Here is a 16,706-nt window from a genome sequence, read left to right as displayed (position 1 = left end):
TGGCAAGAATTAAAATCCTTGTGGTGAAATAGTCTCTTTGTTATTTAAGTAAAATTTGTGTTCAAATTTAATAAACTTGAACTTTTAAAAACTGCAAGTTTTTTTCACTGAAATTCTTTCACACTACATTTTACTGAGGAGTGTGGTTCTCTTAGAGATGATCCAAATGTACAGAGTGTATCTAGATGTCATTTACTCACTGGATTTCTCAGAATTGAGAAGCAAGTGATATACTGATGTGGAAAATAAGATGCAGTGAACTTCCGAGCTCAGCCTCCCAGATTTGATCTACTGTTAGTATTTTACACATCTTAAGTATATCTTGTTCCTTTTGTATTATTATTGTTTTATATGCTTTGGCATTAGGCAAACCTGAGTTCCAATCCCTAGTTCTCTCTTTTCTGAGTATGTATATGGTTTTCAGCCTCCTAGCCTTTCTCAGCCTCAGTTTTCTCACCTATTAAGTGAGAATGATAAAACCTTCCAGTTGATGAAAGAGGTAGAGATAATGTGCACAGAATACCTAATACTGAACCAGATATCTGTAGCACTCAATATACATATAGTAGAGGTGAGTATTAGTATTATTGTCCACAATTTGGTAATGTCTTTTAATAATAAGGACTTTTCCAAACTCAAATATTACTGCTTCAATATCATTGTTGTTTAGTCTCTCAGTCGTGTCTGACTCTTTGCGACCCAATGACCTGTAGCCCACCAGGCTCCTCTGTCCATGGGATTTCCCAGGCAAAAATAATGGAGTGGGTTGCCATTTTCTTCTCCAGGGTTTAATATCATATTTCACTCAAATAATCTCTCACTCAAAAAGTAATACAATACAGTAAAAGGAAGACTTAATTTAGCAGCAGAATTAAATTATTTGCAAATCATTATTAGGTATTAGATAATTGCAGAATGTTCTTTAGAAATGATGGCAAGTGTTTTATTTGCTGTGTTTGTTTTTGTTTTGCATTTGCTAAATGAAAAGCATTTAATTCAATCTTTTACATTGTATACTTATATCTCCTATTATCCAAGGATGCTTTTTTAAAAAATTATTGAACTATAGTTGATTTACAATGTTGTGTTAGTTTCAGGTGTACAGCAAGGCATTCAGATATATATGTATATATATAGAGAGAGATAGGTATAGATATAAATGCTTTTTAGATTCTTTTCCATTATAATTTATTACAAGATACTGAATATAGTTCCCTGTGCTATACAGTAAATCCTTGTTGTTTATTTTGTATATAGTAGTGTATATCTCTTAATCCTATATTCCTAATTTACCCTCCCCCTGCCTTTCCCCTTTGATACTCATAAGTTTGTTTTCTGTGTTTGTGAGTATGTTATGTTTTGTAATTTTTAGATTCCACATATAAGTGATATCATATATTTGTCTTTATCTGATTTACTTCACTTAGTATGATAATCTCTCGGTCTATCTCAAGAATGCTTTTGAAACATGCATAGGTATTCATACTTTAAAATACCTAGGAAAAGGCTGATTTAAGGTATTGAAGTAGGCATTTTCCTGCTTTTTGGTGGGGTTTTGTTTTATTTTTGTAAGCATTACCTCTATAATAACCCCTTGGTGTTTGAATACAGCTTGTGTGAGTTATCTCAGTGATTACAACTTTCAGTCAGTTCGGCCACTCAGTTGTATCCGACTCTGTTACCCCACCAACTGCGCACTTTCCTGTTCATCACCAACTCCCGGAGCTTGCTCAAACTCATGTCCATTGAGTCGGTGATGCCATCCAACCATCTCATCCTCTGTCATCCTCTTCTCCTCTTGCCTTCAATCTTTCTCAGTATCAGGATCTTTTCAAATGAATCAGTTCTTCGCATCAGGTGGCCAAAGTATAGAAGTTTCAGCTTCAATATCAGTCCTTCCAATGAATATTCAGTACTGATTTCCCCCTGTAGGATGGACTGGTTTGATCTCCTTGCAGTCCAAGGGACTCTCAAGAGTCTTCTCCAACACCACAGTTCAAAAGCATCACAACTTCAGGGAGGGCCATTTCTAGATCCAGTGATATCCAGCTGACAGATGAGGAAGCAAAACCTGAGAGGCTGAGAGACTTATGCAAGGGAAAGAGCAAAATCTATGACTCAGATCATCAAACTCCTAGTTCAGATGTGTTTCCATTATTCCTTTCAGGGAGATAAGATTAGGAAAGTAAAAGGAGGGTGAAAAACATAGCATTTTAAAGTCTGCATGATTAATGCCAGAGTTCACAAGCAAGAAATCATCATTGGATCTCCTTTGTTTTAACTGCCTCAGTGGGTCCCCTTTACCTACTGCAAAGTTCATGGCTAGAAGGCAGTTTTATCTCCTGCAATTCCCTGTATACACCCAAAACTCCATAACTGCTTGAAAATGTAGAAACACACCATATCTTTTCATTGCTCTGCATCTTTGCCTATGGTTTCTTCTCCACATATCCTTCATCGTTTTTAATATCTATTATATTTTTAAATCTTTTACAAAATTACTTTGTTAAATGTCTACATAATGCTGCTATATGTGAAGCACTGTTTGAATTGCTTCACAAATATTAACTTGCTTACTCCGAGTTAATAATCCTAGGAGATGAGTATTATTATTCCATTTTACAGATGACAAAACTGAGGTATAGAAACTAAGGAATAGGGGCAGGATTTCAGAAAGGAGACTCTGTTTTCAAAGTGGTTACTTTTGACCACTACACTATGTCACATATGCTCCAGGAATTTCAAAATCAAAAAACATACCACATTCAGCCAACACTGATGTCTGCATGGCATGCTACCAAAGACCTCCAGGTCATAGAATTAATTGCCATGTAAAATTTATCATAAGCTGGAGCTTAGCTCTCATCTTTTTAAGCTCAGAAACCTGATATATTTTTAGCAATCACACAAAGAACAGATCCTTCTCTTGGAGGTACACTCACAATGACTTGGCCTGTGAGATTAATATTTAATTAAAATGCTAATTTGTTCACTTACAATGAAAATTATTTATTTACTTACATTTCCATAACATGAACCATACCCATCGCAGCATAACCAGCCCCTCTGCCTCTTAGCAGTCATATAAAAAAAGACTGCTCTTGGCAAATGGCTTGATCAACATAGTATTATAATGAGGGATGTTTCTGGAATAAGCAAAAAATTCACTGGCATCAGGTAGGTTCGTATGAGGCATCCATACTGTGATGGCAACAACCTAGCTAAGGGGATGAGGAGGACATGAAATTCATTGGACATTAGCCTGGGCCATTGTTGGGCAGGGTACTGACAACCTAGTATCTCTTCCATTCTCCTTTTTCCTATGATTCTGGCCATCCTTGTCTTTCCTTGATCCCATTCTGTTGTTGAATGCATATTAATATTGTCAGTCTAGTTATAGTCAAGTCTTCAAGCCTAGGACCTTTCTATCTCTCTAAGATAGCCTTTGGGTAATTGTATTTTATCCAAAGGCTGAGTGCCAAAGAGTTGATGCTTTCAAACTATGGTGCTGGAGAAGACTCTTGTGAATTCCTTGGACAGCAAGGAGATCAAACCAGTCAATTCTAAAGGAAATCAACCTTGAATATTCATCAGAAGGACTGATGCTCAAGCTGAAGCTCCAATACTTTGGCCCCCTATTGCAAAGAGCTGACTCATTGGAAAAGACCATGATGCTTGGAAAGATAGAATGCAGGAGGAGAAGGGGAGTACACAGAATGAAATGGTTGAATGGCATCACTGACTCAATGGACATGAGTTTGAGCAGACTCAGGGAGATGGTGAAGGACAGGGAAACCTGGTGTGCTGCAGTCCATGGAGTTGCAAAGGGTCGGACACAGCTGAACAACTGAACAACAGCAATCATATTTTCAGATGACATTTTCTTTTTGATAGTTCTGAAGACCTAACACAAATACTATCTAGCATTTCTTACACCAAGTCAGAACTGTATGAGTAATTTTCTTAACAGTGAAGAATAAGTCATACTCATTCTTCTTTGTATTCCAAGAAGTAAATATATTGCCCACCTTATAATAGAAGTTCAGTAGATATATGTTGAACAAACAAGTAAATTGGGACAGTGAAGCATCACAGTTATGTGTGTAAGCTCTGACTAGCTCAGTTTCAAATCTCAGCTCTACTATTTACTAGTTGTGTCATTTTGGCAAGTTACTTAAGCTCCCGAAGCTTCCATGATCTCATCCATAAAATGGATCTGATGATAGTACCCTGTCTCCTAGGATTCTAATGTACAAAAAAACCTCAGAAATGTACCTGGAATTCCATAGTTATTTATTATCAGTATAATCATTCTCTCAGAATTTCATATTATATTTTACTTTTTTAAAATATGATTTATTTTGAAAAGAGCAGAGTACTGCTATTCTTATGCCATCATTGAATGGTTCATCAAGAATTGATTGTTTTTGTTCACAAGAGTTCAGTAAAATAGAAACTCCCTTGTATTTTTGGTGGGATTATGTAGTAGTACAGCCTTTATGGAATACAATTTGGCTATATTTATCAAGAGCCTTATAAAAGTTCATTTCTTTTAGTGTCATAATTCCACTTTTAGAAACTTATCTTTTCTAAAGACATAGTCAGAAACTTGGATAAAACATACATGGACATGGATTATCACACTATCATTTATCAACCTCTATGTTGGAAATTACTTAAATGACAAGAAATGAAAGAATGATTTCACAAGTTACACCATTTGATGGAATAGTATGTAGCTCTCAAAATGATGTTTTCAAAGTTACTTAGTAGTGTGAGAAATACCTTCAAAAAATTTAAATGGAAACAAAGCAGGCTATAAAATTGTAGAAATACTGTTATTTCCTCTGAACTGGAAAGAAATTAATATATCAAAATAACAATAATTATCTTTACATGAGACAACTGTGGGAGTATGGCATTTTTTTCTTTGGGGTCATCTTTCTTTTCTAAAACCTCTACAATGAGCATGTACTTTAGCACTGAAACTATTGCTTTAAGAATTATGCCTTTTTGTATCCTTAAATGTGTAATTTTAAGAAATTAACAAGGAAACACAAACTTTAAATGATACAATAGACCAGTTAGACCTAATTGATATCTGTAGGACATTTCACCCCAATGAATTTCACTTTTTTCTCAAGTGCACATGGAACGTTCTCCAGGATAGATCACATCCTGGGCCATAAATCTAGCCTTGGTAAATTAAAAAAAAAAAAAATTGAAATCATTCCAAGTATCTTTTCTGACCACAATGAAGTAAGATAAGATGTCAATTACAGGAGAAAAATGATTAAAAATTCCAACATATCGAGGCTGAACAACACCCTAGTGAATAACCAGCAAATCACAGAAGAAATCAAAATATGTGTAGAAATGAATGAAAATGAAAACACAACAACCCAAAACCCAAGGGACACTGTAAAAGCAGTGCTAAGGGAAAGGTTCATAGCAATACAGGCTTACCTCAAGAAAAAAGAAAAAAGTCAAATAAATAACCTAACTCTACACCTAAAGCAACTAGAAAAGGAAGAAATGAAGAACCCCAGGGTTAGTAGAAGGAAAGAAATCTTCAAAATTAGGGTAGAAATAAATGCAAAAGAAACAAAAGAGACCATAGCCAAAATCAACAAAGCTAAAAGCTGGTTCTATGAGAAGATAAATAAAATTGACAAACCACTAGCCAAACTCATCAAGAAACAAAGGGAGAAGAATCAAATCAACAAAATTAGAAATGAAAATGGAGAAATTACAACAGACAACACAGAAATACAAAGGATCATAAGAGACTACTATCAGCAACTATATGCCAATAAAATGGACAACTTGGAAGAAATGGACAAATTCTTAGAAAAGTACAAATTTCCGTAACTGAACCAGGAAGAAATAGAAAATCTTAACAGACCCATCACAAGCAGAGACCCATCACAAGATTGAAATTGTAATCAGAAATCTTCCAGCAAACAAAAGCCCAGGACCATATGGCTTCACAGCTGAATTCTACCAAAAATTTAGAGAAGAGCTAACACCAATCCTACTCAAACTCTTCCAGAAAATTGCAGAGGAAGGTAAACTTCCAAACTCATTCTATGAGGCCACCATCACCCTAATACCAAAAAGAGGCAAAGATGCCACAAAAAAAGAAAACTACAGGCCAATATCACCGATGAACATAAATGCAAAAATTCTTAACAAAATTCTAGCAAACAGAATCCAGAAACATATTAAAAAGGTCATACGTCATGACCAAGTGGGCTTTATCCCAGGGATGCAAGGATTCTTCAGTATCTGCAAATGTGATACACCACATTAACAAATTGAAAGATAGAAACCATATGATTATCTCAATAGATGTAGAGAAAGCCTTTGACAAAATTCAACATCCATTTATGATAAAAACCTTCCAGAAAGCAGGAATAGAAGGAACATACCTCACCATAATAAAAGCTATATATGACAAACCCACAGCAAACATTCCTCAATGGTGAAAAACTGAAAGCACTTCCCCTAAAGTCAGGAACAAGACAAGGGTGCCCACTCTCACCACTGCTATTCAACATAGTTTTGGAAGTTTTGGCCACAGCAATCAGAGCAGAAAAAGAAACAAAAGGAAACCAGAATGGAAAAGAAGTAAAACTCTCACTGTTTGCAGATGACATGATCCTCTACATAGAAAACCCTGGAGACTCCACCAGAAAATTACTAGAGCTAATCAATGAATATAGTAAAGTTGCAGGATATAAAATTAACACACAGAAATCACTTGCATTCCTATACAGTAACACTGAGAAAACAGAAAGAGAAATTAAGGAAACAATTCCATTCACCATTGCAAGGAAAAGAATAAAATACTTAGGAATATATCTACCTAAAGAAACAAAAGACCTATATATATAAAACTATAAAACACTGGTGAAAGAAATCAAAGAGGACACAAATAGATGGAGAAATATACCATGTTCATGGATTTGAAGCATCAATATAGTGAAAATGAGTATACTACCCAAAGCAATCTATAGATTCAATGCAATCCCTGTCAAGCTACCAACGGTATTCTTCAGAGAACTAGAACAAATAATTTTACAATTCGTATGGAAATACAAAAAACCTCGAATAGCCAAAGCAATCTTGAGAAAGAAGAATGGAACTAGAGGAATCAACCTGCCTGACTTCAGGCTATACTACAAAGCTACAGTCATCAAGGCACTATGGTACTGGCACAAAGACAGAAACATAGATCAGTGGAACAAAATAGAAAGCCCAGAGATAAATCCATGCACCTATGGACACCTTATCTTTGACAAAGGAGGCAAGAATATACAATGGAAAAAAGACAATCTCTTTAGCAAGTGGTGCTGGGAAAACTGGCCAACCACTTGTAAAAGAATGAAACTAGACCACTTTCTAACACAATGCACAAAAATAAACTCAAAATGGATTAAAGATCTAAATTTAAGACCAGAAACTAAAAAACTCCTAGAGGAAAACATAGGCAAAACACTCTCTGACATAAATCACAGCAGGAACCTCTATGACCCACCTCCCAGAGTAATGGAAATAAAAGCAAAAATAAACAAATGGGACCTTATTAAACTTAAAAGCTTTTGCACAACGAAGGAAACTATAATCAAGGTGAAAAGACAGCCTTCAGAATGGGAGAAAATAATAGCAAATGAAGCAACTGACAAAGAATTAATCTCAAAAATATACAAGCAGCTCCTGCAGCTCAATTCCAGAAAAATAAATGACCCAATCAAAAAATGGGCCAAAGAACTAAACAGACATTTCTCCAAAGAAGACATACAGATGGCTAACAAACACATGAAAAGATGCTCAACATCACTCATTGTCAGAGAAATGCAAATCAAAACCACAATGAGGTACCATTTCTTGCCAGTAGAATGGCTGCTATCCAAAAGTCTACAACAATAAATGCTGGAGAGGGTATGGAGAAAAGGGAACCCTCTTACACTGTTGGTGGGAATGCAAACTAGTGCAGCCACTATGGAGAACAGTGTGGAGGTTACTTATAAAACTGGAAACAGAACTGCCGTATGACCGAGCAATCCCACTGCTGGGCATACACACCGAGGAAACCAGAATTCAAAGAGACATGTGTACCCCAGTGTTCATCACAGCACTGTTTACAATAGCCAGGACATGGAAGCAACCTAGATGTCCATCGGCAAACGAATGGATAAGAAGCTGTGGTACATATACACAATGGAATATTACTCAGCCATTAAAAAGAATACATATGAATCAGTTCTAATGAGGTGGATGAAACTGGAGCCTATTATACAGAGTTAAGTAAGCCAGAAAGAAAAACACCAATGCAGTATACTAACACATATATATGGAATTTAGAAAGATAGTAACGATAACCCTATATGCAAGACAGCAAAAGAGACACAGATGTATAGAACAGTCTTTTGGACTCTGTGGGAGAGGGCGAAGGTGGGATGATTTAGGAGAAGAGCATCAAAATGTTATATTATCATATGTGAAATGGATCGCCAGTCCAGGTTCGATGCATGAGACAGGTTGCTCAGGGCTGGTGCACTGGGATGACCCAGTAGGTCATCCTACTACTGGGATGGGGAGGGAGGTAGGAGGAGGGTTCAGGATGGGAAACATGTATACACCTGTGGCTGATTCATGTCAATGTATGGTAAAACCACTACAATATTGTAAAGTAATTAGCCTCCAATTAAAATAAATTTATAAAAAAAAAGCATTATGATTTTTTGTATCCTTAAATGTGTAATTTTAAGAAATACATTGAATGTTAGGTCTAATTTTTATCATATCAATATCTGATACCTATCATATTAGTGAGATCTATCATATCTTTAATTTTGTATCAGAAATAATTGAAGTATTAAGAAATCATTAACATTAATATTTTTCAGGAATTCTTACATTAAAATTAGATTAAATACAAACTCACTATACAGTGGACTTCCCTAGTGGCTCATTGGTAAAGAATTTACCTGTCAATGCAGGAGATGTGGGTTCAATCCCTGGGTTGGAAAGATTCCCTGAAGAAGGAAATAGCAGCCCACTGCAGTGTTTTTGCCTGGGAAATTGTTTGGACAGAGAAGCCTGGCAGGATACAGTCCTTCGTGGCACAAAGAGTTGGACACAACTTAGTGACTAAACAACAACAAATAAGTACAGTAAGTCCCTTACATATAAGTAAGTTCTGTTCTGAGAGCACATTCATAAATCCAATTTGTTCATAAGCCAAACAAAGTTAGCTTAAGTGCCCAGCCAACACAATTGACTATATAGTACTGTACCATAATAGGTTTATTACACTTTACACACACATAATATACACACACACAAAAAAAAAAACACAAGAAATAAAATTTTTAATCTTACAGTGCAGTACCTTGAAAAGTACAATAGTACAGTACAACAGGTAGCATACAGGGCCTGGCATCTACTGAACAGGCAAGGAGAGTTACTGACTGGAGGAAGGAGAAGAGGTGGGAGATAGGAGAGCTGAAGGGTCGTCAATAATAGGAGACGGAGGGAAAGCTGCAATTTCAGTCACACCCGACATTGTTGGCACAAGTTCTGGTTCTTTGCTGGATTCAGTTCTATCTATTCTCTTGAAAGAAGAATCCTGTAATATCTAGATAGTAGTTCTTTTTTTCTCATCATAGATGACACAGTAGCACTGAATTGCATTCTGAATGGCTGCTGCAACCTTTGTATATCGTTCTATGTTCCAGTCCTGTGCCTCAAAAGACTAATAGTGCCTCTTCAAATAAATAAAATCCCTTTGCCATTTACTCCATCATGACTCTCTCTGGTTCTTCAATTACTTCTTGTTCCTCTTGTTTCTCTTTATCCTTTCTCTGGGCCTCCAATTCCTGGTGCTTCTTAGCAGTACCAGCTACATCTTTGCTGTTTTTATTCTTCCTGACATCCTGGGCTTGAAATAAAGATATGTACTACTGTACTCTATACAGTACCATACAGTTAAGTACACAATTGCACAACCACTTGTAAAGGATTCACACATGTGACAATGTGCACCAGACCCATGAATTAACTTACATGATTGGTTGTGTGAACTCACGTTCACATCTTTGCACGTGTTAAACTTTAAGGTTCATATTTAGGGAACTTGCTGTACTTATTTTGACAACTTTTGAAGCAAAATTAATACTTAGTTTCAGGTTTAACATAGAAGTCTATTTGCGTACACAGCTTCTTTAGATCTGCTCTACTTAGTATTTGATAGTAACTCCTACAAGGGCATACTCAAAAGAAAACAGAGGCTCTTATACTGGTATTAAAGAGAAAATTGATTTTCTAAGAAAACCATTGTAATTTGGGGCCTTTCGTTGGTGGTAATGAGTGTTTTTTTTCCCCTCCCCCAGGAGCTGTGAGGGAAGAAATATCCGATATAGAACATGCAGTAATGTGGTAAGCATTAATGTTCTATGATTGTGATAATGTATTTTTTAAGCCCTGAATAATGCTAAGCAGTCTCATGTATCCTGAGCAGATATCAACTAATTAGTATATCACCAAGAGTTATTTATTTCATGATCTATGGATTATATACATCAAAAAATAGGTATTTTTAACATTCCTCAATACAAACTTTTAATCACTTGGCCAGATTGAAACTAACTACACTATTTAAAAATAAGAACTGTGTTTCCTCTCTGCTTTCTGGCTTCACATCCAGGTCTCTTGAAAGCAAAAAGAGAAATGAGAAAAGGGAAACCACTTGGGAATCATGAAATAAATATCAGTTCATCAAACTCAGAATTGATAAATTCATTCGTTTAACAAATACTATTCAATACGAACTGTATGTGAGGCACTGAACTACTACAAGGATAAATAGCATGTGGTCGCTGTCTTAAAACATCTGTGTTATGGTAAGGGATGTAGCAAGAGAAGACAGATGCTGACAAATGTAGAAAGAAAGGGATTAAGTTCTTGTGGGTTAAAAGCAGAGAGAAATCTGAAGGGCCTTCCAGAAAGAGGTAATTTGACGTAGGGCTGAGAAGCCTAGGAAGGCTGTGATTGGCTCAGACTGGGTGGGAGGGGATGACAGCCAGTCCAAGTGGAGTAGACATAACAGGCAACTTTGGAGACAGGAATATTGAAGGTGTGTTCTGAATATGAATTTAAATAGGATTGTGCTTAGCAGTATGGAAGAGAAGAATTGAAAGATATTTTGAGGTTACACCATGAAGAGATTTGAATATTAAGCTTCCAAGTTTATATTCCTTCAGTGACTATTGGAGGGTCACCAGAGGTTGTGGAGTGAGAGTAGGATATTGTTGAGTTCCACTTTGGGAAGTTTAATTCTGTAATGATGTGAGGGATGCACTGGAACAGGAAACAAGTGGAGAGCAAGAAGTAATGAGGGCTGAAAACAGGAGGAAATAGATATGAGAGATCAAAATTAAAGTCACTCTGTAAGATTTACCAAGTGATTTAATTAGAGTGATGAGTTGTAGTGGGAGCAAAGTGGGAATGTTTTACATGCATATTTAGAGCTCTAGTGCTTCTGAATCGCTGCCTTAAAGAAGCTCTTTTTTTTCATGTTTGCATGATGGGCATCTTTCTTATTCTGATCTCAGCTCAAATGCCACCTCTTCAATGAGGTTTCCTTGACTACTTTATCTAATATAGTTGTCCCATTGCTCAGCCCCAACTCTCACAATAGTCAATCAATCATATTTAGCTTTTTTTTTTTTTGACTGTGCAAGCTCTTTTTTGCAGAGTGTGGGCTTCTCTAGTTGTGGTGTGTGCGCTTAGTTGCGCCTAGGAATGTGGGATCTTAGTTCCCCAACCAGGGATCAAACCCACGTCCCCTGCATTGGCTGATGGACTTTTAACCACTGGACCACCAGGGGAGTCCCTTTCTTATCTGAGTACTTATTTATGTTCTGTTCCCTGACTCTGGAATGTAAATTCCTTAAGCATAGATTGAGCCTCGTTTACCTTGCCCACTCCTTCATCCCCAGTGCCTAGAACTTATGTATATATTGAGCATACAGTAGATATTTGTTGAATGCAAAATGGCTACTGGTCTTCTAGAAGAATGGTGAATGCCATTATCAAAAGTGTGAACACAGAGGTTTGAGAGAAAAGTGAAAGTGAAAGTCACTCAGTCGTGTCCAACTCTTTGCGACCCCAGGCTCCTCTGTCCACGCAATTCTCCAGGCCAGAAGCAGTTACTCTAGTGTATCAGGAATGCAATCAAGGTTCCGGTACATAAAGCATATTCAGGAAGAAATGGAATCTATAGGTCTGTTGTTCTTACCAAGTGTTAACAGAGATGCTTCATCATTTGTAGAGCCACAGGAGGGTGGGAGGATGTGTTGCTCTGTTTTGTTTGTTTAAATAAGAGAGCCCTGAGAGATGAGTTTGATCTGGAGGGAGAGCTTGATGATCTTTGCAGGTAAGAGCAGACTTGATGCCACAGGTCCCAAGACCAACACTGGGTGACAAGAAGAGAAGGAATCTTGATAGAGGAAAAGGACATAAACGCTGTTCTTAAAAACAGACACAAATTGAGAAAGAAGAAATGAGGATATAGAAAACTTTTGAAGACAACGTTGTTGTAGCAGAGTGGGTTCAACTGAGGTTGGAGAACTTGCTCTTACAGAGAACATGGTCCAGAGTGTGTTAGGTCTTAGTCTGGCAATACTGAGATGCCCCCCAAAAATGGACAGTGGAGTCCACATATAAGCAATATCATACAATATTTGTCTTTCTCCGTCTGACTTACTTTACTTAATTTGGTAATCTCTAGGTCCATCCATGTTGCTGCAAATGGCATCATTTCATTCTTTTTTATGGTAAAGTAATATTCACTGTGTATATGTACCACATCTTCTTTATCCAAAGAGTACAAATGAACTTATTTACAAGGCAGGAATAAAGTCATAGATGTTGAAAGCAAACTTACAGTTAACAAAAGCAAAATGGAAGTGGAGGAATAAATTAGGATTTGGGGATTAACATATACACATGAGTATATATAAGATAACTAATAAGGACCTACTGTATAGCACAGAGAATTCTACTTAATACTCTGTAATAATCTATATGGGAAAAGAATCTAAAAAAAGAGTGGATATATGTATAACTGGTTCACTTTGCTGTATGCTTGAAATTAACACATTGTAAATCAACTATACTTCAATAGATTTTTCTTTTAAAAAAGCGAGATGGACAGTGGAGGTGACCCCTGGCCAGAAGACAAATGAGATGAGAAAGACTAAAATGAGTGAACAGTATAATTTTATATAAATGCTTGACCAGGAACATAAGTGACTGGAAGGCATGATAATTGGAAGCAGAAGCAATTGTTCAATAGAATATTTTGCCTAGTCCATTTCTCTATTTCCATTTAAGACACTAGTGCCATATAACATAACCCACAGCATTATCTTCTTCACTACACACACACACACCCCTCACTCAACTGCCAATTAATTAAAAAGATCAAATAGCTGTGGTGACTTTTGTTACATATTTTAAAAATGGTATTGATAGTTTGTTGTAGTTACAGTATGAAAAAATTTTGGTATAAATATGCTATAGCTCATTGGTTTTCTTTATGATCCTTTTTATTGTGGTGATATATATGTGTGTGTTATATATGTATATATATATATATATGTATATATAAAATCATTTTGAAAACACATGACATAGAAAACAAACTTACAGTTACCAAAGGAGAAGGAGATGGGGAGGGATAAATAAGGAGTTTGGGTGTTAACATATATACACTACTATATTTAAAATAGATAACCAATGAAGACCTACTATATAGCATGGGGAACTGTACTCAATATTTTAGAATAACCTACACTTGATCTTAGCCAAAAGGCCGAGAAGCGATTAGAATAACCTATAAGGGAAAAGAATCTGAAAAAATAGTGATATATGTATATATAACTGAATCATTTTGCTGTACACCTGAAACTAACACAAAATGGTAAATCACCTGTATTCCAGTTAAAAAAAACACAAAAGCCAACATAATGAAAACATTTTTTAATTAAATGAATTAAAAAATATGAAAAACACACAGACATGATGTTTTTAAAGAAATCTCCTTAATTACCATTCCTTTTCTTTCTAGCTTTAAGGATAATAGAAAGGGTCCAGACTGTCCTAAGTAGATGTGAATGCTTAAAGCATCATGAGAAGATGTCTGCCTACTCTTTCCTTTAAGATCTTCAGAAACAGCCCAAAACTTCCTTGTTATCATTATGAGCATTTCTCTGGACAGATGCAGGCTAAGGCTGACCTAACAGTACTTAAAACCAATAGCGTGAGCCAACTCTTTGCAGCTTGTGGAATCAAACTGACACTGAATTTTTTATGAGAACCTAGAGTCTTCAAGTAATTCAATGCCTTTTTTCTGGCTTTTGGCCATGACAGAAGCAACACTGCCAAAAATACAAATGAAAAATTTCATAAGAAAGAATTTTTTCATAATCACATTCCAGTTTTTTCAAACTAAGAAGTTCAGAACAATTCAATTAAATATTCCCCTTTTAGTTGCTTGTTTTGGAAAATCTTGAGGGCCTCTTATTAGTTAAGCCTCTGAGGTAACTTGTTAATCCCTGGACGGCTTCCTAGGCCTCTTCTGAGCCACTTCTTCTCCAGAGATTCACTCTCTATTTCTATTCTTTGTACTTGCTATATACAGCATTTCTTTGGGTTCTTGTTCCCCGAAACTGAGGAAGAGAAAAGATCTCCTTAGACTACCAATTTTTCTGGCTCAACTGAATTATCAGCTCATGTACTTTTAAGGTTTTATTGTTAATCACTGTATAGACAGAGTATAACAATATAAGAAAGTTAAAGTTTCCATAGTGTTCACATGGTTCTTGGAGTCATGGTACCTTCTTATACCATTTCTAGCTGATCCAAGCAGGCTACTTTCATTTCTAAGGATGTAGTTCATACAATTTTTCCCATTGGACAGTCCCTGCTCTTTTTAAGAAAAGTGACAAGGCTCTCTGAAAGAAAATGCTAAGGATAGGGACTTCCCTGGCAGTTCCGTGGTTAAGACAGTGCACTTCCAGTGGTTGGGGGGGAGGGTGGGTTCAATGCCTAATCGGGGAGTTAGGATGCCACATGCCATACAGCACGGCCAAAAATAATTAAAAACAAACAAACAAACAAACAGCTAAGAATCACATCAGGATAAATAGTGGGTGTAAACCCAGCAGACCATTCAAGTGGGTTACTAGGTCTCAGATTGTCCCTGGATCCTCTCAAAGTTCTCCTTAGATCACATTTTCCTGTTTGTTCAAATAACCTCAAATCTGAACACTTTGATCTTAATTAGATGTTTAAAATTGACTTCCAAAGTGGTGAGAGGAATGCTTTGTGTCTTATAAACCGTTTCTTGATCACTGTCTTTAATCTTAGCTGGAACTGAGATTTAAGACATAGTGACCACAATTAGCATCCTATTAGGCCAAGGGGCCTGTAGTAGCTGATGGCACTCTTATGTTCCTTATTGAGATTTTATTACTCCACTGCAACACTGTACTGTTCTTAAAAAATACTCTTGCAAGATTACAGTTGGTAAACCACATTTCCATATCTTTTCTAAAAACTCTCAGGGAACAATCAGAAGTGGGGGTGAGGTGGGTGGGCAGGGATTTCTGTCTTCTGAGGAATGGTTGAAACCATTTAAAGCCTTTTTAGCACATGGAGACAAAACGTTGTTCATTCCAAGAATAACTGACCATGTGAATTGTTCTCAGGACTGGGGTATACTGGTGAATAGGACCAAAACCTAATTCTCCTGAAGCTTTTATTTTAACGGAGGAAACCAGACAAACCGACAGACAAGTTATTTAAAGGAAACAATATCAGGTAGTGATCAGTGCTCTGCAGAGAATTAAATGATCGGTGGTGACTTCAGATTGGAAGGTTGGGGAAGTCCACTTGGGGACGGACATTTGAATGACAGGAAGAAATGAATTTTGGTAATATCAGAGGAAGAGTGAATCAGAGAGGAGGAACAGCTAGTACAGAGGCTCTAAAGGATGAGGAACGTAGTGTGTTCAAAGAAAGAACAAAGTCAGTGTAGAGACTCGTGTGCAAGGAGAAGAGCATTATAAGATAAGAAAAATAAAAGTGCAGTTAGACAGGAGCTAGATCATGCTGGATGTCATAAAGTGTTATAGTTTTAGTGCCAAGAGGAACTACTGAGACTTTTAGGGAGGGGAAAATAAAGTTGTACTCAGGATTTTAAAAAATAGGTTTGGCTGCAGGATCACTCCAGAGATGGATTGCACAAAAGAGAGTGGAAGTAGACATTCCAGTTCAGAAGTGATTCCAGTAGTTTCCATGAGTACTAATGGATGCTTTCACTAAGTGGACAATGGTAGGAAGATGTAGACTGTTTTAGAGGGAGAATGTCTTTTCCTAAGTCACTTGGCTTTGTCCTCACTTGGGTACAATCCACTTTTATGGTCTACAGCATCATTACTATGAAATACCTTACATGCAGTATTCCAGCAAGAGACAAAGGCATCGGCTATAATGATCAGATAGGACAGAGTCGTACTGGGCAAGTTTATAACTTTAGGCAATTTTCTGCACCTAAATAACAAGAGGGTTGAACTAAGATTTCAAAGATCCCTTCCAGCTCGAAAATTCTATAGTTCTTCAAAAATTTTATATCT

The 16,706-nt window shown here is 36.6% G+C and overlaps 1 protein-coding gene across 4 annotated transcripts in view; it reads left to right on the top strand.

Moving 5' to 3' along the window:
* The window catches only part of ADAMTSL1 (ADAMTS like 1), a 479,878-nt gene that overhangs the window by 69,116 nt on the left and 394,056 nt on the right, over nucleotides 1–16,706 (top strand). For all 4 annotated transcript variants that reach the window (XM_081499058.1, XM_081499072.1, XM_081499064.1 and 1 more), the window contains exon 3: nucleotides 10,398–10,443. In XM_081499058.1, the coding sequence (XP_081355184.1) occupies nucleotides 10,398–10,443 (46 nt within the window). The remainder of the gene's footprint in view (nucleotides 1–10,397; nucleotides 10,444–16,706) is intronic.

The sequence above is a fragment of the Giraffa tippelskirchi genome, chromosome 1, assembly GCF_054371585.1.
Source record: "Giraffa tippelskirchi isolate mGirTip1 chromosome 1, T2T-mGirTip1v1.2.pri, whole genome shotgun sequence".
NCBI lineage: Eukaryota > Metazoa > Chordata > Mammalia > Artiodactyla > Giraffidae > Giraffa > Giraffa tippelskirchi.
The sequence above is the reverse complement of the archived record's forward strand: the minus strand, read 5'-3'. Positions and strand labels throughout refer to the sequence as shown.